This window comes from Enhydra lutris, unplaced genomic scaffold, assembly GCF_002288905.1.
Source record: "Enhydra lutris kenyoni isolate GAN:26980312 unplaced genomic scaffold, ASM228890v2 scaffoldscaffold57, whole genome shotgun sequence".
Taxonomy (NCBI): domain Eukaryota; kingdom Metazoa; phylum Chordata; class Mammalia; order Carnivora; family Mustelidae; genus Enhydra; species Enhydra lutris.
In genome coordinates this window covers 10300492-10321798 of record NW_019154141.1, presented here as the reverse complement: position 1 = coordinate 10321798, position 21307 = coordinate 10300492, and the positions used below count along the sequence as shown (strand labels likewise).

The following is a 21307-nucleotide window of genomic DNA, read 5'->3' as shown; positions in this document are numbered from 1 at the left end:
CACAAGGACAACGCAGGGATTGTATCTTACTGCTATATACCCCTACCACCTAGCACACCTCAGTAGGCATTCAATATACCCGATAAATTAATTCATCCATTCCAAAGTCCCCAGTATAAGGCTTTGAGGTACAGGTTTAACTCTTCAGTCTCTGTTTATACAAGATTACTTGGAAGCCCATTTCCTGATTTTTAACACTTGCTGGAATGTATAAAGGAATACAGAAATGTTCATTTTAAGACACTAGTAAAGAACCTGGACCTACTACACGTGTTATTAGAGTTATTTTGCAAAATATATTCTTAAAGTCACACACGGCTTGAAATTCCATCTATGATAGTCCCTCCTTCACTGTCCCCCGACATCCACTGTTAAGTCCCACTCACTCTGGGACGCCTGGGTGGCTCAGTCAGTAAAGCATTTGCCTTCTGCTCAGGTCATGATCCCAGGTTCCTGGGACAGAGCCCTACCCTGGGCTCCCAGCTCAGCACGGAATCTGCTTCTCCCTCTCCCTCGGCCCCTCCCCGTTTGTATGCGTGCGTGCTCTCCCTCTCTTCTTCTCTGTCAAATAAATAAAATCTTTAAAAAGTAAAATAAAGTAAGTACTACTTAGGATTCCTATCCTCAGTAGGCCACAACCAAAAGGAAACTTCCTACCAAAATCCTAGCTCACTCTAATATCCTTTCTTACCAGTTGCATCAACCAGCTGTGATCTCTTCCTGTTTCATTTATGCCATCTAATATTTGCCTTACGTCACTGTGAGCCAGGCACTGTTCTAAATATTCATCTTTGTCTTACCATTTCTCCATATCTAAAGCATAAAATTCTTAAAGATAATCTGTTTACTCACCTATCTCATCACTTGCCTCTTACACCTTTGCTCATTTAGTAAATTACTTATTCTGTGGCCACTTCAGCATACCGTAAGAGTCCTTTCACTCAATTTTAGAGAATGAAAACACCAGTCAGTCAAAAGGCCACAGAAAATATCTGTAGCAACTAGCTCTGCAGCAAATGGGTAACCCCCAAATTCCTTGTTGCCTAACTTCCTTCCTTCAGAATCACACAAGAAACACCAAGAATAAGTTCTATCTACGTATCTCAGAAAAAAGGAGGGGGGCGGAAATAAAGGGAGAAAATAGAGAAGCCCCTATTTCTACCACTGGATGTCATATGCAGGCTAGCAGAAATACAAGGGGCATTAAATCAAAGGTGTTCCACAAATGAGTTTACTTACTCTGAAGTAAGTTTCATAAAAACAGAATGGAATTATTCCCAAGTATGTATCTCACAGTAACAAATTCAATAGTCACTTTAGTGGACTATTAGAAAACAAAACAACACAAAACAGTGCTCTTTTCGGCAGCACATATACTAAAACCCTAACGATCTGGAGAAGATTAGCAGGGCCCCTGGGCGAGAAAGACACAGAAATTCATGAAGCGCTCCCTATTTAAAAAACAAAACACACACACACACACACACACACACACACAGCCATTAAAAAAATCAAAGCTGTAAGTCACAAGTCAGGAAGGCTATTTTGTTTGAAGTCACACCAGCAACTTATAGGGACTTTTGCTTCAGTTTCCCCAAATGCAAAAACAAAACAAAACAACAAACCGGGGCTGGGAACAGCTCCATCAATCCATGTTATTTGAAGACAGAGTAGTCACAATTTAAAGGACTTTTGGCCTCACAAATTATCTAGGCAATTCCTTCATTTTTATTATAAAAGTAGTTACATGATTAGCCCTATAGCTAGTCTATAGCAGAGAAGGGTTAGATATGACTTAGTTCTGGCTAATACTACTCTCGTTCCATCATTCTGTGAAAGGGAAAGGAATAGGAAAATAAGGACAAATCAAGTTGACTACCTCCTCTAGCAACATCACTTGTGTATACTTAAACAGGAAGCTACAACACAAAGCACTGATAACCTAAAAAGCAAAACCCACAACACACTAGTAATTCACTATACACTGAAATCTTTATTAACAATTCTAAGAGAATGAAATTCCCCAGAAGAAAAGTCACTGCAATCAAGATAATCCAAAATTCAATAATTTCTTTAATGTCACTAAACTGAACGTCTAGTTTATTTTTACCCAACCTTGATCTGAAACAGACTTTAGGAGCCTATCAAATAAAACATACGTTAGTGTAAATTAGGCCAGAAATAAAAGCATGAAAATAAAACAAGAACAAGGAGAACAAAATGAAGCCAAGAATGAAGCTTTAAAAAAGGTACAGGACCTACAAACTTGGCTCTAAACTTCCAAAAGCCAACAGGAAAATAGAAACCTAGTAAACAACACAAATTATAGCATCCACGTAACAGACACAGACTTAGAAGTTTAAGGAAAAAAAACACTTAGTCTTGGTTGTTTATCTTTCTCCCTCAGGTCCTTATAAAGAAGGCAATGTGTAATACAAAGATGTATGTAATATATATAAAACAACATATATTTCAGTAGTCCTAAGAAACATTTTATGAGATTCTTTTTTTTTTAAAGATTTTACTTTTTTTTTTTTAAGATTTTATTTATTTATTTATTCGATAGGCAGAGATCACAAGTAGGCAGAGGCAGGCAGAGGGAGAGGGGGAAGCAGGCTCCCTGCTGAGCAGAGAGCCCAATGTGGGGCCTGATCCCAGGACCCTGGGACCATGACCTGAGCCAAAGGCAGAGGCTTTACCCCAGTGAGCCACCCAGGCGCCCCTGAGATTTTATTTACTTAAGAGACAGAGACAGCGACAGCACAAGCAGGGGAGGGGCAGAGGGAGAGGGAAAAGCAGACTCCCTGCTGAGCAAGGACCCCCCCCCCACTTCCCCCCCAATGCAGGACTCCATCCTAGAACACTGGATCTGAAGGCTGACACTTAACCAACTAACTGAGCCACCCATGTGCCCTTTGGGATTCTTTTTATAATGACCACCAAGATAAGCCTACAGTAAGAGTTCTGAACGAAAAAAATATATATACTTTTTCTAGAAAAGAGATTTTTATATAATTAATGTCCAGGTACCCAGAACACTGCTATCCAAGAACACATTTAAGAGAATATCTGGGGAAAAAAAAAAAAGAGTATCTGAAAAAAATTATTTTCTTAACAGCAAGTACTTACTACAGAAGTTCGTAAGTACAAGGGCAAAGAAAATGAAAACCAATTTAGCAAAATGAGATTATCGGTCCAGGAATTCATAACAAAACAGCAGAAGAAAACTCTTAAAGGGAAAAGAGAAGAAGGAATATAAAGGAAAATTAAAGCGGAAAGGAGAGAACGCACGCGTACACACATGCACGCAACATACTCAACAATTATACTGTATACACATGAGATAACTGAATGCTTTTATTTCTATTTCTATGGTTAAGAATTAAAAATTAAGGCACGCCTGGATGGCTCAGATGGTTGAGCTTTGCCTTCAGTTCGGGTCATGGCCTCCAGGTCCTGGGATCCAGCCCCTTGTGAGGCTCCCAGCCCAGTGGGGAGTCTGCTTCTCCCTCTCCCTCTGCCTCTCCCTCTGCCTCTCCCCCGGCTTGTGCTGTCTCTGTAGCTCCCTCAAATGAATTTAAAAAAATTTTTTTAAATAAAAATTAAGGTGATTGCTGAAACATACACCTTCCTAGCTTGTTTGTCCCTCCATCAAGGAGGTAATGTTTAAATTCCTCCTCCATCCACAGTGATATTACTAAACAACGATGCAGGTCAAACCCAGTACAGTGCAGAATTTCAGAAGTAATTAATGCACCAAGACAGGAAGATATATGAAGCGTTTTAGGATGATTTTCCAAAAAGAGCTTAAAATAAAAAGGTGTAACAATGGTTTTAAACTAAATAAAATCAGTTACCCAAAAAAATTAATCAGGAAAAGGGAATGAACTTAAGATACCTCATCTGGCAATACAGAATTTACTAACTGTAAAGTATAATACGATAATACACAATTTGTCAAAAATTTAACAACATAAAAGTCAATCATTCCACTACTGCTAGCAAGTGCCTATGACTTACAATGGATTACTGTTTTTCCTCGTGGAGGTAAGGAAAGAAGAAAAAAACACAAATTCTTGGTGAAGGCTTGTAATTTTCACGTAACCATCCACTTGTAATTTAAGCACCATCATTTAAAAACAATTCATTTCAACAGCCTCCTCTGCTAAGTATCTTCATCACGGCTGCCTAAACTAACTCTAGCCAATTTTATCTTTGGCAGGAGTACTTCAGCAAAGGAGTGAAATATTAAGCTACCTTAGGGAAAAAAGCTGAAATTCACCAGCTGGGTCAAGATCCTGAACAGTTAACTAACTTCTTATTCTAGGACTCAAGAATTATAAATGTGGTTAGGAGATTTGGGAAGAACTATTAAATCACAAAGAAAAAGCTTCTCAGTGTCCAAAGAATCACTCCACCTGCCCCCTTTCTTCTGTTTTAGTCAAAGTAATCCCTCCATTCTCACTGTCTGGCTAAGTGCTGAAAACCTTTAATAAAACACTCAGAAGGTCAACGAACACCTGGCTAACTACCAGCCTCAGGAGTCAGTCTGGTGACCTTGCTCGACAGAAACTTTAAAATACTTGTGCTTTATTGGTGGTTTTAGTTTAAACTTAATTATATACCATAACGAGCAAAAAGTATATATACATCACAGTACTTTTAATGCCCCAATTTCCTTACTTTAAGATCATCTGATACTCGGAGACTCAATTTTTTAAAGCGCTGTTTAGTTGATTTAATTGTCAGAGGATTCAAATGATTACAAGCTTCCTAAAGTGATCCCTTAGCTGTCCTTATACTTCACAACCTTCCAATCAACAAACCATTACGTGATAGGAATGCTCAGAACTAAGTAGTGAGTGAATGGACTAAGCCTATGGAGTCTTTTCAAATCACTAGATTATTCCAGAGAACAAGAAAAGTTCTCACGTAGGTATTTTGATTTCACTGAATTGGAACAGTTTCCCACATTACCAAAACTTAGAAATGTTTTTCAATACAAAGTATCTTGAAAACAGTAAGCTTATAGATTCTAGTTTTTCTCAAATATACAAAAGAAGTACATGAAACTTAAAATGGATCAACAACAGTACGTTTCATGAAATTTCTCTTAAGACACACAATATTCAACATTAACCAAGATTTTTTTTTTTAAAGCAGTGGCTAATGCAGTCAAGTCAGTGGGATAATGCCACAAATATTTGCAAGCTGGTTTAAGTCATTAATCCACTTAAAGAAAGATAACCATGTTAACAGCAGTCGCAAGCCTCTGAAATGAATCTGCTTTAGATGTGAATACAGATGTGCACTCTCAAGTCAGTAAGCTAATGAAAGAAAATGGAACTAGGTCTACAAGGAAGAAATTCAGGAAAATTATCCAGACTTTTCCCTTGAAATAGAAACATAAGCCATGAAACAGAAACTTCATATTCAGATAAAGCACAGTTGTCCATGTAAATAATATAAACAACACTGAGAAAAAAGGAGATTTACTTATGCTTAAAAGCATGGCTGTCTCAACAGAGTCTTCAGTGAAAATCTCAGTCACTTTTTTACTACAGGCAAGGAAAAATTAAATATTCCAACATAACCACCTATTTCAGCCTACTTTCAATCTAACCTTTGTAACATCCCTGGCCCAAAAAGGGAAATGAAAGAGGATCTACTAGTCAACTCCCCTGACCTTCTTCTGCAACATCTTGTGCTTCCCTCTCTCGTATGTCTAACACTTATCATAAGTAAACAAATGCAGACTGCTTTATTTTTAAGGAGATATACTATACTTCCTTGTTTATCTGTAAGGAGCCACTAGAAGAGGAAAGGACATGAGTAAAGTACCCCTGGATTCACCAGGCCAATTTGGCGTGGCAGCCAAAGCTTGTGCAGAATTTTCCTCAAAACAACAGATTTGGAAAAACCAGAAAAATTTTATCCCAAATACGTCAGTACATTAAATTTAACTAAAAAAAATAAATAAAATTCAAATCTGATAAAGATGGGCTCTTTGAGGAAGTAAATCAAGTAGTAAATCAAGTTGTTAAAGTGGACTGTACTTGGAGGCAACCTATAAAAATACTCTGAAGCATTAAGGACTTACAGTCCTTAAAATGTAAGGAAACCTCAAGTATTAAAACTGAAAACTGGGTACATTCTCTGCTGAAAGTTTAACTAAAAGCAACTATGGGGCCCCTGGCTGGCTCAATCAGTAGAGCACACAATTCCTGAACCCTGGAGAGTGAGGTCAAGCCCCATGTTGGGGGTGGAGTTTATGTTTAAAAATAAATAATGAATGCAATTATAGATCCCGGAAACGTTAACGAAGTCAACTAAACTTCTGTCCCCACTTAACTAGAAATAAGAGAATCTGAAGTCAAGCCAGAGACTTACAAAAAATACCCTACATACAGTTTCAAAAGAAATCTAACTTTACTCTGAAAGAAGTACACAGTTTTACAAATAGGAGGTCTTCTGGGTTTTTTCTTAATAAACAACATCTACAGCAACACAATACTATGCCAGAAATATCTTTCATTTCTTCACTAGCAGGTATATGCAACCACGTACCTAAAATTAGAAAAAAGACAAATGGAACACAGGCACCTCTATACAAAGAACCCCATTCTCCCCATGATGGGAATTCGCTAATTCTTCCTCCCTTGTCCTAACACTTCTCAAGACCAACATTATGCATGGGTTTTACTCACAGGGGTACGTGGCGCTGCTCGGGATCAGCTCTGGTCAGTTCTTCCTCTTCGATATCAGACTCTCCTCCCGAACTACTGTCAGTGATGTCTGAATCAAACGCTCGTTCACTGCACCTCAAGTTGGCTATACCACTCGCTGTAAATCTCTCCAATTCTTCGGAAATCGAATCGCTTTTCAGGAAATTGCTAAGTCCCTCTGAAGTGGTGGCCTCACTGGCAGCTTTTCTCAATGCAGCTTCAGCCTTTCGAGTCAGCATCAACTGGCTCCGGGGCCTCAAGGATTCCAAGTTTGGCAGTTTGCTCCAAGTTTTCTCTAAAAATCCACCCAGCTGATGCTGTATATGCCTCTCCACCTGCTTGGCCTGCACAACCTGTAAGCGCTTCTGTAACCTGCGGGCACGGCTCTCGATATCAGCCTGCCTCCGTAGTAAAGCTGTTATCCTTGTATCAGAATCTAAAGCACTGAAAAGAATGGAAGACAGGGGAGACTTTTTATCCTCTAACTTGACACCCCCCAAGTTAGAACTGGAGTCTGTGCCAGGTGATAATCTACTGCTTCCTTGAAGTGCCGGCTGTTCCATGGAATTTACAGATTTGTTTGCAGTGCTATTATTGCTAAATATAGTTGTGTGTTCTACATCAAGGCTTCTATGTGGAAGAGTGCAATTGGTCATACCCCCCTTCAAGTCCCCAGATTCAGATGCCACCACTTCACCCCCTTGAAGAGAAGATGAAGTGAGAGCTCGTTTTCCCCCATTGAGGGGATTGGAATTGTCATGATCAGAATGTGTTGAACTTTTAGTCAATTTCTTAGCCAACCCATTTACAGGTGCTTGTGGCAGAGCTGTCTGACCACTCGTATTCATGGTTCTAAGATTTTCTAAGGAAAACTCCAAAACTGGCTGTCTCCCCAACAGCTCAGCTCGGAGTTCATAGGACTGAGATAAGAGAGGATGAGATTTCAGGACCGTCTGCTTGCTGAAGACACCTTGCAATTTCAACGACTCCTTTGAGGGCACAGATGTTACATCGGAGCAGAGATAAGATGCCACCAGTGGCTGCAGCTTTCCCAAATCTTCCTTGGTAGGATTATTTCGGAAGTCTAGACTGGAGTCCTCGGCAGCAATGGCTTTTCTTTTGGTTCCGTTGGCAGCAATAAGGATGTTGGCGTTGCCGTTATTTTCGGCACTGCCAGGGGACAAAGTGGAGGATGGGGGAGCCAGTTTGAACCGGATATGGTGTGCTTCAGCTGCTGCGTCAGTGAGAGCGGGCGCCATCGCAGCCATTCAGCACAGAGAGACAGGAAGTCCAGCCTCTCCCGGTGCCGAGGCCAGCTCCTCGGCCCCTTACTGCCTCCCCAAAGAACAGACTAAAAGAGAAAAAAAGAAATGGAAGTTAGAAATATATGCACATTAGAAAACAACTCACATCTTTTAATACAAACACTACTTGAGGCTATAATCCAAACTCTGCCTCCAGAAAGGAAAACACTATGACTATTCTGGGTACCCGAACACTCAAATATGGGGGGAGGGGTTGACAATCCTTATACAGAGAAAGAATTCCACCCTTCTTCTTCATCACTTGTTACCAAAGATTGAAAATAGCCAAAACAGAAGTTCCATTCTGAAGGAATCAGACTGTTAAAGTTAAATCACCTGCATAAAAAAAAAAATTCACTATAAAACTTCTTGAAATTAGTGGATTTAAAGCAAATGTATTGGGATGCCTGGGTGCCTCAGTCGGTTGAGTATCTGACTCTTGATTTCAGCTCAGGTCACAATCTTACAGTCGTGGGATCAAGCCCCGTATCCTTCTCTTCTCTCCCTCTGCCCCTAACCCTGTCCACAGGCTCTCACTCTCACGCTCTAAAATAAATCAATCTTTAAGAATAAAACAAAGCAAATGTATCAAACCAAACACTTAGCAATTAAACAGAAAAGAATTAGTAAGGCACTCCCTATTCCTACCAAAAAGCTTGTATGCTAAACAGGTCTGTGCATTTCTCTAGCCAGAGAATCCAGTGCTCATCAGCTTCTCACTTCTCTGAAAGACGGCTCACCCAACAAACTGTGTAACACCTGTATTTTTGCTTCATCCAATTTCTCTCCTTTCATTGTCCTCAGTACAGCCCACCTCTGAAATTGCCCAACACATTTCTTTTCCTTTACCCCAAAACTTTTTAAGTTTATTCAATTAATCTCTACATCCAATGTGAGGCTCAAACTCATGACCCCAGAGCAAGTCGTATGCTCCTCTGAGCTAGCCAGGCACCTTCTTTACCAAAAAACTTCTCGAAAGGATACTATCAACAGCTGCCTCTGCACTCTTCACTCCCCAGCGGGCTTCTAACCCTACTGCTCGGGCAAAGGGCACTAGTAATCTCACTATCAAATCCAACTGGTCAAGTCTCAATCCCCATTCTATGGGACTTCCCTGAAGCATTAGGCAGTGCTGACCACCTCATTCTTCTTGAAATCCTCCTTTCCTGATGTCCTTGACAACAAGGTCCCTTCTGCCCTCTTCTCTCTCAACTCACTTCCCTGGTCATAACCACCTGGTATATAGCAACAAGGCCTCCTAACACTCAGAAAAACTGCTGAGCTTCACAAACTGACATTCCCACCCCCATGATCCTCTAGCTCCCTGAAACTCAAAATTCATTCTCCTCTTCCAATACACTCTTCACCCTGTTTTATTATCTCAGGTAATGGCACTGCTTGCATTTAGTAGCCCGAGCTAAAAACCTCAGTCATTTGCCTCTTCTGTATCACCTTGGACTTATCTGGTCTGAGAGGAAAAGGAAATTTATATAAAGAGCTAAGCCAACTACTTTTAAAGTTGTTTTTAATTTCAGTGTAGTTAACACAATGTTATATTAGTTTTAGGTACACAATATGGTGATTCAACAATTCCATACATCACTCAGTGCCTATCACAACAGGTGCCCTCCTTAATCCCTACCAACTATTTACCCATCCCCACCCCGCCATCCACCTCCCATCTGATAACCATCAACTTGTTCTTTATAATTAAGAGTGTTTCTTGGTGGTGCCTGGGTGGCTCAGTGGGTTGGGCCTCTGCCTTCAGCTGGGGTCATGATCTCAGGGTCCTGGGATCAAGTCCCACATCAGGCTCTCTGCTCAGCACGGAGCCTGCTTCCCACTCTCTGCCTACTTGTGATCTCTCTCTCTCTGTCAAATAAATAAATAAAATCTTTAAAAAAAAAAAAAAAAAAGAGTGTTTCTTGGGGCGCCTCGATGGCTCAGTCATTAAGTGACTACCTTCAGCTCAAGTCATCGGGCTCCCTGCTCAGCAGGGAGACTGATTCTCCCTTTCTAGCACCCCGTGCTAGTGTTCCCTCTCTTGCTATCTGTCATAAATAAAATCTTAAAAAAAAAAAAAAGGTGATTCTTGATTTGTCTCTTATTTTTTCCCCTTTGCTTAATCTGTCTTGTTTCCTAAATTCCACAAATGAGTGAATTCATATGGTATTTGTCTTTCTCTGATGGACTTATTTTGCTTGCATTATACTCCCTAGCTCTTATCCATGTTGTTGCAATGGCAAGATTTCAGTCTTTTTGTGGCTGAATAATATTCCATTGTATACATATGCCGCATATATGAATGGATTTGGCCCATTCATCAGTCAATGAACACTTGGGCTGCTTCTGTATCTTGGCTATTGCAAATAATGCTGCTATAAACATAGAGGTTAAAAGCCAGTTATTCTTAAAGCATGGTCTACAAACCTCTTAGGAGCTTGCATTTCAGGGGTCCACAAGACCAAAGCTATTTTCATACTAACAGTACAACATCATTTGTCTCTTACTGCACAGAAGTTTGCAATGAGGGTGCAAAAACAAGGCTGAGCCAAACTGTGGGTACATTCACATAAATCAAGGCAGAGGCACCAAAATGTACTAACAGTCATTGGTCACTGTATCCTCTACTCATTTACAGTTAAAAACAAAACAAAACAAAACCTCATTCCATCTAACAATGTCTTTGATGAAATTATGAGTATTATTTAAATTTCCAATCTTGAGTACATACTTTCTTGAGTATACATTTTTAAACAGAAAAGTATACGTAAAGCAACTTTTGCGCTTTAAGAAGTCTGAGAGAAAGCATTATACAACTGATTTGCAAGCTGAACTGGAAACATTTTTCAGAGAACACTATTTTTACTTGGCAGAACAACTGACAAACTATGGTTATTCAGACTTGAATAGTTAGCAGATATTTTCTCAAAAATGAACAAAGTGAATCTGTCACTTCAAGGAAAACCACTGATGTTTGTTACCTATGATAAAATCTGAGTTTCCAAGCAAAAATAAGTATTTTGGAAACTTGTATCTATCTACCACAAGCTCGAACATTTTCCCAATACTTAAAAAGCTTATTTCCAATTAAACAGGTTACTTCTAATTATCAGTGAATGTGAAATTTTTGGTACCATGTAATGATATGTGTCAACATCTGGAGATCTGCATAACTCAAGTGAATGATCAAATGACCACTGTATGTTGGAAACTCATGCAAAGGTAAAAGCAAATGCAAAACAAACCAATGGGTTTTAATGTAACAGAATACAAAAAAATTCACTGACGCAGTTTTTGATTTCACAGTGCAACTAACCTTTATGAAATTACTAATTGTCAAGTATGGGTGTAGTGTCAAAGAATACCCACATTTATCTAAAAAGGCTATTAAAATATTCCTCTATTTTTCAACTACCTACCTGTGTGATGCCAGATTTTCTTTATATACTTCAACCTATCACAATAGAATGTATGCTGAACCAGATAAGAGAACCTGTTTTCTATGAAGCCAGACATTAAAGAGTTTTGCAAAAATAAAAAATACCATTCACTAAATTTTTCTGCTCTGGTAGAAAGTTATTTTTCATAATATGTAATGGGTCTGTCATTTTAAAATCAGTGAATAATTATTTTTAAAATTTCTCGAAGTTTCTAATACAGCAATTATTGATAACCCAAGAAAGCTCTTTGTGGTTCTCAACATTTTGTAAGCATAAAAAAGGGCCCTGAAACCAAAAAATTTGCTTATCACTGAACTAACCCAACCTCCTCCCCAATCAAAAAATAGAAGAGCAACTTCCAATTTAGTCAAACATTTTTTATCTCTAGATCAATACCAACACCAGAAAACAGGCCCTAGAGGAATACACTAAGATTCTTTAAAGTATGACAATTCAAATTACTAATATTGAAATATTTAAGCAAATGACTGAGAAAACCATCTATACAAATACCAGTACACTTAAAAGTCAAATATGTCTATTTCTCTATGTAATTTACCAAAGGCTTCTTGTTCTAAGATTGTATTTTAATAAACATCCTATGAAATAACTAGATCTTCTGGGGCTTAAAAAGAGCTTTATCCTTAGGGACTTCTCTGGCATATGGCATTCTATGTGTCACAAACTGTTCTATGTCCATTTTCCCTATTTGATTTTTAAATTTAGTAATAATTCCTAATATAGTATAAACAGTTGTTCTACAGACCAAATAGCAATTGAACCAATGTTCATGTTATTTGTTCAAAAATACAGAGTTAGGTTTATAACATGCAAAGGATTTTCTCCCATAAACAAAAATCACTATCAGGTCTTTCCCATCAAGAATGTCTCCTCTTTTGAAAGGACATCAATACACAGTTGATAATAGCAAAGAAGGAAGGCATGTTATCAGTATAAGGTGATCAATACAACCTGTGAGAGGAACACTTGTGAGTACTTGTACTCTACTAACCCAGAGCTCTGCACTAAGTCTCAGCCATGGCAGGAAAACAATCTCCCCGCAGGGGCCCAGGCAAGGACACAGATGTTACATAGCTTACACAAAACTTACTCAGGAAAACCCAGGTTCACCCAGTACACATAAAAAGGGTCATAATTAACATCATGCCAAAGAAGGTACTTAAGCAGTAAACATTCCAAAGTTATTTTAGAATTAGACAATTCCTTAAAGTTCACAACTTAAAAATCTGCTGGCTCAAATCCCAACTCTTTCAAGATTTCTCTGACCCTCTGAAAGTATACCTGTGAACTTGACATTAATCATGTACATCTCAAAGGCAGAGTTTATTTTGTTTACACACGCTCTCCTTGGTCTCCATATCCCCACAGGACACACTGGAAAGAGTAGTTACTAAAACAATCATCTAAATAAGTAGGGAGGGTGAAAAGGAAAGAAGGGGAAAAGCAACCTCTTCAGAAGGAATTCCATTCCTAACCCTTAAATCTTTATCTTTCTGCAACAAAACAATAGTGTTAAAAAAAAAAAAAAAAAGATTGAAATCTTCATCCTTCCCCTTTCCTGACTTGAACTACTATGCTGAGATTCAGTATTACCCCCAAAGGCATTCACTCTGTAAGCAAGGGGAACAGGTCCAGCTTCACATTCTGGCTCTACCCTCATTTAAATTATTGATGGTGTTCCTCAATTTCCTCATCTGCAAATGACACAGCCTACCACACAAGGCTGCTTGATGATTAAATAAAATACTTTCGATTACTTAGCCTAGTGCCAGACACAAACACCCATTATTTGCACTATTATTATAACCTACCAACAAAAAGCAAATTTAAAAGGAATAAATTTCAGTAAGACTTTTTAATGCACAAGAAAAACGTAAAGCAAATAGTTCCCTAAAACATCACTGTTTTAAAATAAAAATGGACATGGCAAATTCAGTCAGCACCTGACATTAGCTGCAACTGCCATAAAGTACCAAAGGTTAGAACTTTTCTTTGATTTTTGCTATATGTTTAGATTTACTTTTTGGGGAGGTGGGTGGAGAGTACAAGTAGGGGGTGGAGAGGCAGAGGGAGCAGGAGAGAGAAAATCCTAAGCAGGCTGCATGCCCAGGGTGGAGCCCCAGGCAGGGTTTGATCTCACAACCCTGAGATCATGACCTGTGCCAAAATCAAGAGTTGGATGCCTAACCAACTGAGCCACCCAGGCACCCCTAGAGCTACTTTTAATACTTCATGATGTTGCTTACAATAAAAAGAAAGCAAACCAAATGCCCAACAATTTACTTAAATTATGCAACAGCCATACAATGGGATACTATGCAGCCATAATAATAACAATATAGAACTATATTTACTGACTTGAAAAAGTGCTTGCTCCACTGTTAAATGAAAAAATAAAAAGGTGTTACAAAAAACAAAATTCATACTACTGGCTCATTTTTGTTTAAAGAAAATAGATCGTAAGATTCTTTTGTCTTTTGTTTTCTAGTATATGTAATGTCCCCACCATTAAGCATGTATTACTTGCATAAATAAAAGGAAAAGCAGCAAAAAGAAAATAATACACATTCTTAACCAAAAAATGTGAGTAAGGCAAAATGCCACAGTAACTTTCATAAATTTAACATACTGAGCAAAATGTTCATTAAAGCAATGATTCCCATCCCACCTGAAACCCAAAAGCTTCACTCTTCAACAATCTAAAGCAGAAAAAGACTCTCAAACTTAAGCAGTTTTACAAAAACAGCTTATGATAACCTTTCTCCAAAGAATACAAAGCATTAGAAGCTATAATTAACTTATTAATCCTCATAACCTGGGCAATAGGTTTCAGCATGGGATTATAACTTCCAATTTACCAGCGGGGACAGACAATAAAGTTGTACTGTACATTCAGAATAAAGAAACCTAAAATATCCCAATTTTTAGTTCATATAATAAACCACAACCTGACACATAAATACAGATGAGTTAATGTACCTGCTGTCACTGACATTAATTCAGATCCTGCAGTAAGTTTGAAGAGACCCCCCCAAAAAAGGGCTATAGAAGACTGAGCTAGGTACTCATGGTTATCCCCCCACCCCGTTCCAAGGAAGTATTTTGGGGACTGGAAGATGTAAGATGGGTTCAGCAGGAAAACACATTTGGGAAAAAATGTCCTGACGGAGATTCACAATGCACTTCATCAGACTGAATACTTAAATAGTTGCCTTTATCAAACCGAATGAACACTTTTTCCCCCCATTACACCTATTATTATCTTGCAGCATCCTGAGGGATACAAGTTGGGATAAAGTTCAACTATGTGACCTTCAGGGTCTCTTCCTGCTTATGATTCTGTTGGTCTAAACTGAAATACAGGTTCAAGGAAAAACTTCCACCTAACACAAGTAGCAGCTGGGAAGCAAAAATATACCCCTAGGGCAGTTTCTCAACCCCAGCACTATTGCCATCTTGTGCCAAATAATTTTTTGTGGTGGGGGAAGGGCTTCTCCTGTGTGATGTCGGACAGTTAGCAGCATCCCTGGCTCCACCCACTAGATGCCAGCAGCACCCTTCTACCAGTTATGACAACCAAAATTTGCCTCCAGACATGTCAAATGTCCCCTAGGGGGCAAAATCATATGTTCCAATAGAAAACCACTGCCTAGACACAGACTTTATACATACATATAGATGTACTTTTTTTTTAACCATTGTCCACATAAATGTTTTCTTTCTAGAAAGCAAAACATATCCAGTTGCCTTAAATACCACAAGTCAGAACTAACTCCACATCTACAAATGAAAACCTTGCCTTATTCCTTTAGAGTTCCCAAGACAGGACGCCAGGTTTACAAGAACAATCCAGCAGCACCCACTCTGCAAAAATGCTGATAAGCTGCAGAGACCCAAGGGGAGGGGTCTGGCGATTTGGCTGGCCAACAAACCACACTTTCACTGGAAACAGAAGCGCAAATCAGATGGGAAAGAAAAGTTTGCCCATAATGCAGCTTCTATTAGCCTCTTCCCCACCATTACCGCATTAATCTGCACAAAGTAAATAAACAGGAGTAGGAAAGATGGTTAGGGAAGCATCCATGAGGTTGTCACCATTTCAACTGAAACTTGAAAATTAGCTAAAATGTCATCATGCAAAAGGCTAAGGCAAGAGAATGGTAATTTGACATTCCAGTGAAAGGAAATGGCATGGGAAAAGGCAAGGCTGTGGGAAAACATAGGACATCCTGGAAGCTAAAAGAAAGGATCAATTTGCTTGAAATATAAAGCATATTTTAACGGAGAAAACAGTACAGAAAAAAGTGGAAAGGCAGTCTGAAGCCAGGTCATTAATGGACAACCTTGAATAGCCAGCCTTTACTCACATTTAAAGGCAGCAGAATGCCATTAAAGGTTTTTCAAATAGGGAGTGACACATAGGAACTGTGCTTTTGAGACCAGGCGGGCAGATGGATTATAAGGAAGTAAAAAGGCGAAGAGCACCGATGAAGCTGTTGCAATTCCAGACAGGGTGCAGCTAGGAGGGAAACTAAGGTGGTCACCACAGCACAATCAGCCACGCTTCCTCCAAGCTGAAATACAGAAGTTGGAAGGGGCTAAAGTATGGAGCGCCAAATAAATGACATGAACAAAATGTGAAGGCTCTTAAAGACTTTTTCCTTCGTAACTTCATCTCCTTCATGATGAAATCCCTTCATTTATTTCCCATAAGGCTATTGTGGTGGTATATCCTTTCCATTCCTAACCTTATCAACCCAAACCCAGTCTGGGGCCTCATTAACACTCTCCTAAATTAGGCTAACAACCTCCTGACAGCCTCGGTCCTTCAGTCTGGTCCCTACATTTTTATTATCTCACTTCTCTACCCTGGAATAGCTCCTCAAGCCTTTCTCAGGAATCCAAATTTTCCAAGATGAAATTTAATACAGTATCACAGCAAGTAGATCTGGTCAAGTGGACCTAGAACTCGCCCAGATTCTCAGCTCCATAAACTTTGCCTATGCTGTGGCTTCCACCTGGAAGACCCTTCTTAACCTTTAGGCCAATATTTAATTAATACTTCAATACCATGGCATTTCCACAAGAACTTTTCCAGACTGTTCAGATTCACATCACTCTCTTCCTGCTTAAATTGCACAATGCACTTAAAGTTAGCATCACTCAATTCAAATTATCTGAATGTTCCCCAACTGTCAATTTATGAATTCTATTTCCACGATGACAAAGTTCCTTAGCACCCTTCTTCTGCATGCTCACTAAGGTCATCTAAAGCCTGGAATCACAGTAAGCACTATGGGTACTTACTGACTGGGCTAGAGTGGTCAAAAGACAACACTCTGCTATGCGGAGAGAAAGATGATAAAATTCTAACCAAGAAACTAACACACTCGAAATAATGGGAAAGGATTTGAGAGATGATCCACAGAACACCTTGTATGAACCAACTGGTACATGTACGGCTTCTCAAGAAGAGGGAGAGAGGAGGAATGCAGCTTTGTAGTGATCTCTAATAAAGTACTGAAAGCTACATAATGGGACACACCGGAAAAGTACTTCTTTTACATGGAAACAAATGTTTTGTTGTGAAATAGGAGGCAAAATTTTTATCATAAAATGAACTAATGGGGGCTGCACACCACCCTAGTTCCTAACATGTTCCCATGCCAACAAGGCTTCTCTTAACTGAATACGGTTTGGGTTTATAATTACTAAGGGAAACACACATCTGACTGGAGGATAAGTTATTATCACAACTGCTGTTCACTAACATTAACTGACCTTTTACTATGTCATTGTACTGTTTTATACATATGCTCTCATTTAATCCTCACAACATTAAAAAGTACTCTTATTCTCGTTTTATACATGAGGTTATGCTCAAAAGTTAAGTAATGTGCCTAAGATCAAACAACTACTAGGGCTCCTGAAGGAAGATTCCAATTCAAATCTCTAGATCTAAAGCTTTCAACTACTATCCTAAGTAGCTGAAGGCTAGGTTTAAACTGGAAGGGCCTTAATTGCGAGACACCAGACTTCGAATATTAGTCTTCAGACAAAAGTCAGCCAGGGAACACCAACTGATGATCTCCAATAAGCATTTTATGAAAATGCCTACAATAGTCAAATCACCACACTAAGTGCCTACAAGAATGACAAGGACCACTCTAGACAGACACTACCAAGTGATCAGTAAATCCCAGGGAACCACATTAACAGGCCCTCACACAAGCTGAGTCAGTAGTCATAAAAGGCTTCCCACAGGAAGCAATTCTTAGTTGAAACCTAAAGAATAAGTAGGGTCCAGCATCCCTCATACAGCTACTTCAAGAATCCCATACCCAAACCCATTCCCTGCCCCCAACACCAAATCGAAAACCAATTCCTGTTGCTCAACATTCCCCATGTGAGTGAACACTGATCCCAACTACTGATTTACCATCTGTCATAGATATCTCATTTAAGCATACACTAATGCCACATACAAATAATAAAAAGACTATAGGAACACTTTCATCAAAGCTAAAGATAAGAGGATAGAAAGTAGGTGCAAAGGTAAAGCACAGTGCTTTGCCTGAAGGGGTCAAGGAAGGCCTCCAGAAAAGCCTGCTGACTGAATCTGGAAGGCTGAAGAGGGAGGGTTCAATAGGTAGACTGATAGGCACATTCATTTTATCCTTAATGCCACTGCCTTAGTTCAGGGCCTCATTATGTACTACAGTAATTCAGGCAGTAATAATCTCCCAACTGTTCTTTCTTCCTGTCTCAGCAAGCCTTCAACCTAGCGTCCACTACCAAGATGATTATTAGAAAGGAAGGGGAAAGAGAACATAAATCTGACATGCTGTGCTCCTCTTTTTTTTTTTTTTTAAAGATTTTATTTATTTATTTGTCAGAGAGAGAGAGGGAGAGAGAGCGAGCACAGGCAGACAGAATGGCAGGCAGAGGCAGAGGGAGAAGCAGGCTCCCTGATGAGCAAGGAGCCCGATGTGGGACTCGATCCCAGGACGCTGGGATCATGACCTGAGCCGAAGGCAGCTGCTTAACCAACTGAGCCACCCAGGCGTCCCTGCTGTGCTCCTCTTAAAAATCCTTCAGGGACTCTAGGGTGAGAATGAATCCAAACTCCCCACACAGCATATATCTGGCCCCTTTTTTACACACAGCCTCATCTCCAACCTGTCCCCACTCCAGCCACCTGAATCTTATTTATAGTTTCAGGCTCTTTCCATGCCCTTGCACCTTTGCCCACACTACTCTTTCCTTTTCAAGGTTTACCTCCAAGATCACATGCTCTATCAAGTATTCCCCATTCACTTCAGGTTGAGTTGGGGGTCCCTCCCTCTCTACGGGCTTATCTGAGCTCACACGACACCCTGGGCAACAGCTCATAATGTAATATAAACTCCCAATCTTGTCTGTCCCCCTCCTTCTCTAGATTATACACCTAAAAACAGAGAGAGAGAGAGAGAGAGAGAGAGAGAGAGAATGAATATGAATTATGGCTTGTTTTATCTCTATCCCCTCTACATGTAGCAAAGTGCCTGGCAGAAAGAAGACCAATACACCTTAGGTAACCTGAGAATTGTATGTTAAATGCATCAGATGGAGATCCATTATGAAGTTAATCAGGATGTCTGATCATAAAGTGATAACAACCTAATGAGAAGCAGGCATCAACTGAATCTAGGACAGACTTCATCTACCTCAGGTTCCAGTCATTTACAATGCCAAGCACCTGCACTCAGACTGGCAAACTTTTTAAATGTAATTTTTTAACTATTAAATTTGGTTACATAAGCCTTTTGAAAGCAGTTATCTATCAAATATTTTAATACAATTACCCAAACATTTACCTAGTAACTGCACTTCTAGGAACCTACCCAAAAAAAATACTCTCATAAAGAAACATGCATAATTCTTACACTGAAGAATTGTAATACAAGAAAAAAAAAAAAAAACCTAAAAATAAAAAAAATAAAAATACTATAATTATTTAAAAAAAAAAAAAAAAGAACTGCATAACTTAATTTGAGAAACCTCTATATTGCTACATGAAAAAAAAAAAAAACCAAGCCACATAACGAGTATAATCCCATTTGTGTTTAAAAACATATAAACAGAAAATTGTTTTGAAAGATGACTATGTATGAAACTATTTATTGGAGTTTATCCTATTTCTACCCTATCACCTGAACTCAAATTTCCTACCAATCTAGCTCACAAAAGAAAGAAAAATGTGTTTTAATCTCATTTCTTTCTAACAAACTCTAATAATACAAGTGTTTCTGAACAATCCTAAAACCAGACACTGCTTGAAGGGTCTAGCAATTCAGAAGCAAACAGGTGATTTGGGGAGTGAACAGTCCCTGACTAGATTTTAAGGATCTCACTGAAATCTACCTTATCCCTTAAAAGTTTTGAATTAATGATTAAAAAAAAAAAAAAACTTTTCCAATGCCAGGAAAATGTTAAAATACTAACATCCTTCTTTCATTCCCTTGGGAGGCCAAAGGGAAAAATAAGAGGTAAGCATTCATCAGTAACTGAAAAACAGCAGTCCAATTTTTTTGATATATGCTTGAGGTCGTCAAACATCCTCAGTTCTCCATGGCAATATGTGAACAGTTTAATGAAACTTCCCTGACAGTTCAACTTAATCAACTAGTATTTCCACAAAGCCTCTCGACTAGCAAACATCAGAAACTAAACTAATTAGCTTTCACCTCTATCCCTTCACACCCTCTGGGGGAGGTGCTAATAAGCCGTCACAAAGGCCAAAAAGCAAGTAGCAAGAGAAAGCCTACGTATCAGTTTTTAGCAATTTTTGGTTTAACATCCTAACAACAAAATTGTTATTCATCTTTATTCCTCAACACTTGCCCTCCAACTGAATTTAACCAGCTCTGACCTTAAACTACTCTTTTAAAAAATTAAAAGGTGAGGGGCTCCATTAAGTTTGATGCCACTCAAGCAACTTTTCCAAACAAGGAAGAATATGCCGTACTTAAAATTCAGAATGAGATCTCATTTGGGATTCCTGTTCAAGTAACAAGAACCAGAGTTTTTGATAACATTTAGATAAAACTGCACTGAATTTACCTCCACCTTACATTGCCTGACTCTCAAAAGCTTGGGGTGGCAACTGGGATTATAAAAAAATTAGAACTAGAGAAAAAAAGGCACGTTCACAACCCAACAACAATAAAATGTATAGCTAAAGAACTCTAGGCGGATCGGGCATTCAAATGTTAAAATTTATGGAGCTAGCCTGAAATCTTGGAAAAGCAAGGCTTGCAGAAGGTAACACTACTGAACAGCTACTATTTGCCAGACACCACTACACAACAACAACAACAAAAACCCCAAGAACTTCAAACATCTCCACGTTGAAGGCCTCCTGGCATAAAAAAGTTTAAAATCTTCATATATGCTCTTAAAATTTCTTTCAGACTACCCAAGCTTGTTTTTCATTCATGAATATGAGTTGTGCTCTCTACATTAAAGTCTCCTCAGACTCTGCATTTTTAGCTTTACCTTTATTCTATCAAAGACATGAGAAAGGTTAAGACACATTAAAAAGTACCTATTTCAGTTCTTTTTAGAAAATCACATCAACTGGCTTATTTTCTTCTATACATTTTACCTTACATTGTAAAAGACTAGCACATGGTATAATACAGGAACAAATGATAACTGAACTAATAACCAACAGAGGTCCTTCCGTACATTATGTCTTTTTCTATGACCCACAATCTGCAAGTGACACCAACGAATACCAGTTACTTTCTACCCCTTCTTGTGACCTTCAAAA

At 38.9% G+C, this 21307-nt stretch overlaps 1 protein-coding gene across 5 annotated transcripts in view; it reads right to left on the bottom strand.

The window, feature by feature from the left end:
* LOC111158065 (KAT8 regulatory NSL complex subunit 1) overlaps positions 1-21307 on the bottom strand; it is a 180705-nt gene that overhangs the window by 127656 nt on the left and 31742 nt on the right. For 4 of the 5 annotated variants that reach the window (XM_022519871.1, XM_022519870.1, XM_022519869.1 and 1 more), the window contains one exon: positions 6708-8076. In XM_022519871.1, the coding sequence (XP_022375579.1) occupies positions 6708-7993 (1286 nt within the window). In that variant the 5' untranslated portion in view covers positions 7994-8076. Of the gene's footprint in view, positions 1-6707; positions 8078-21307 lie in introns of those variants that run through there. The other variant, XM_022519872.1, reaches the window with a different exon arrangement.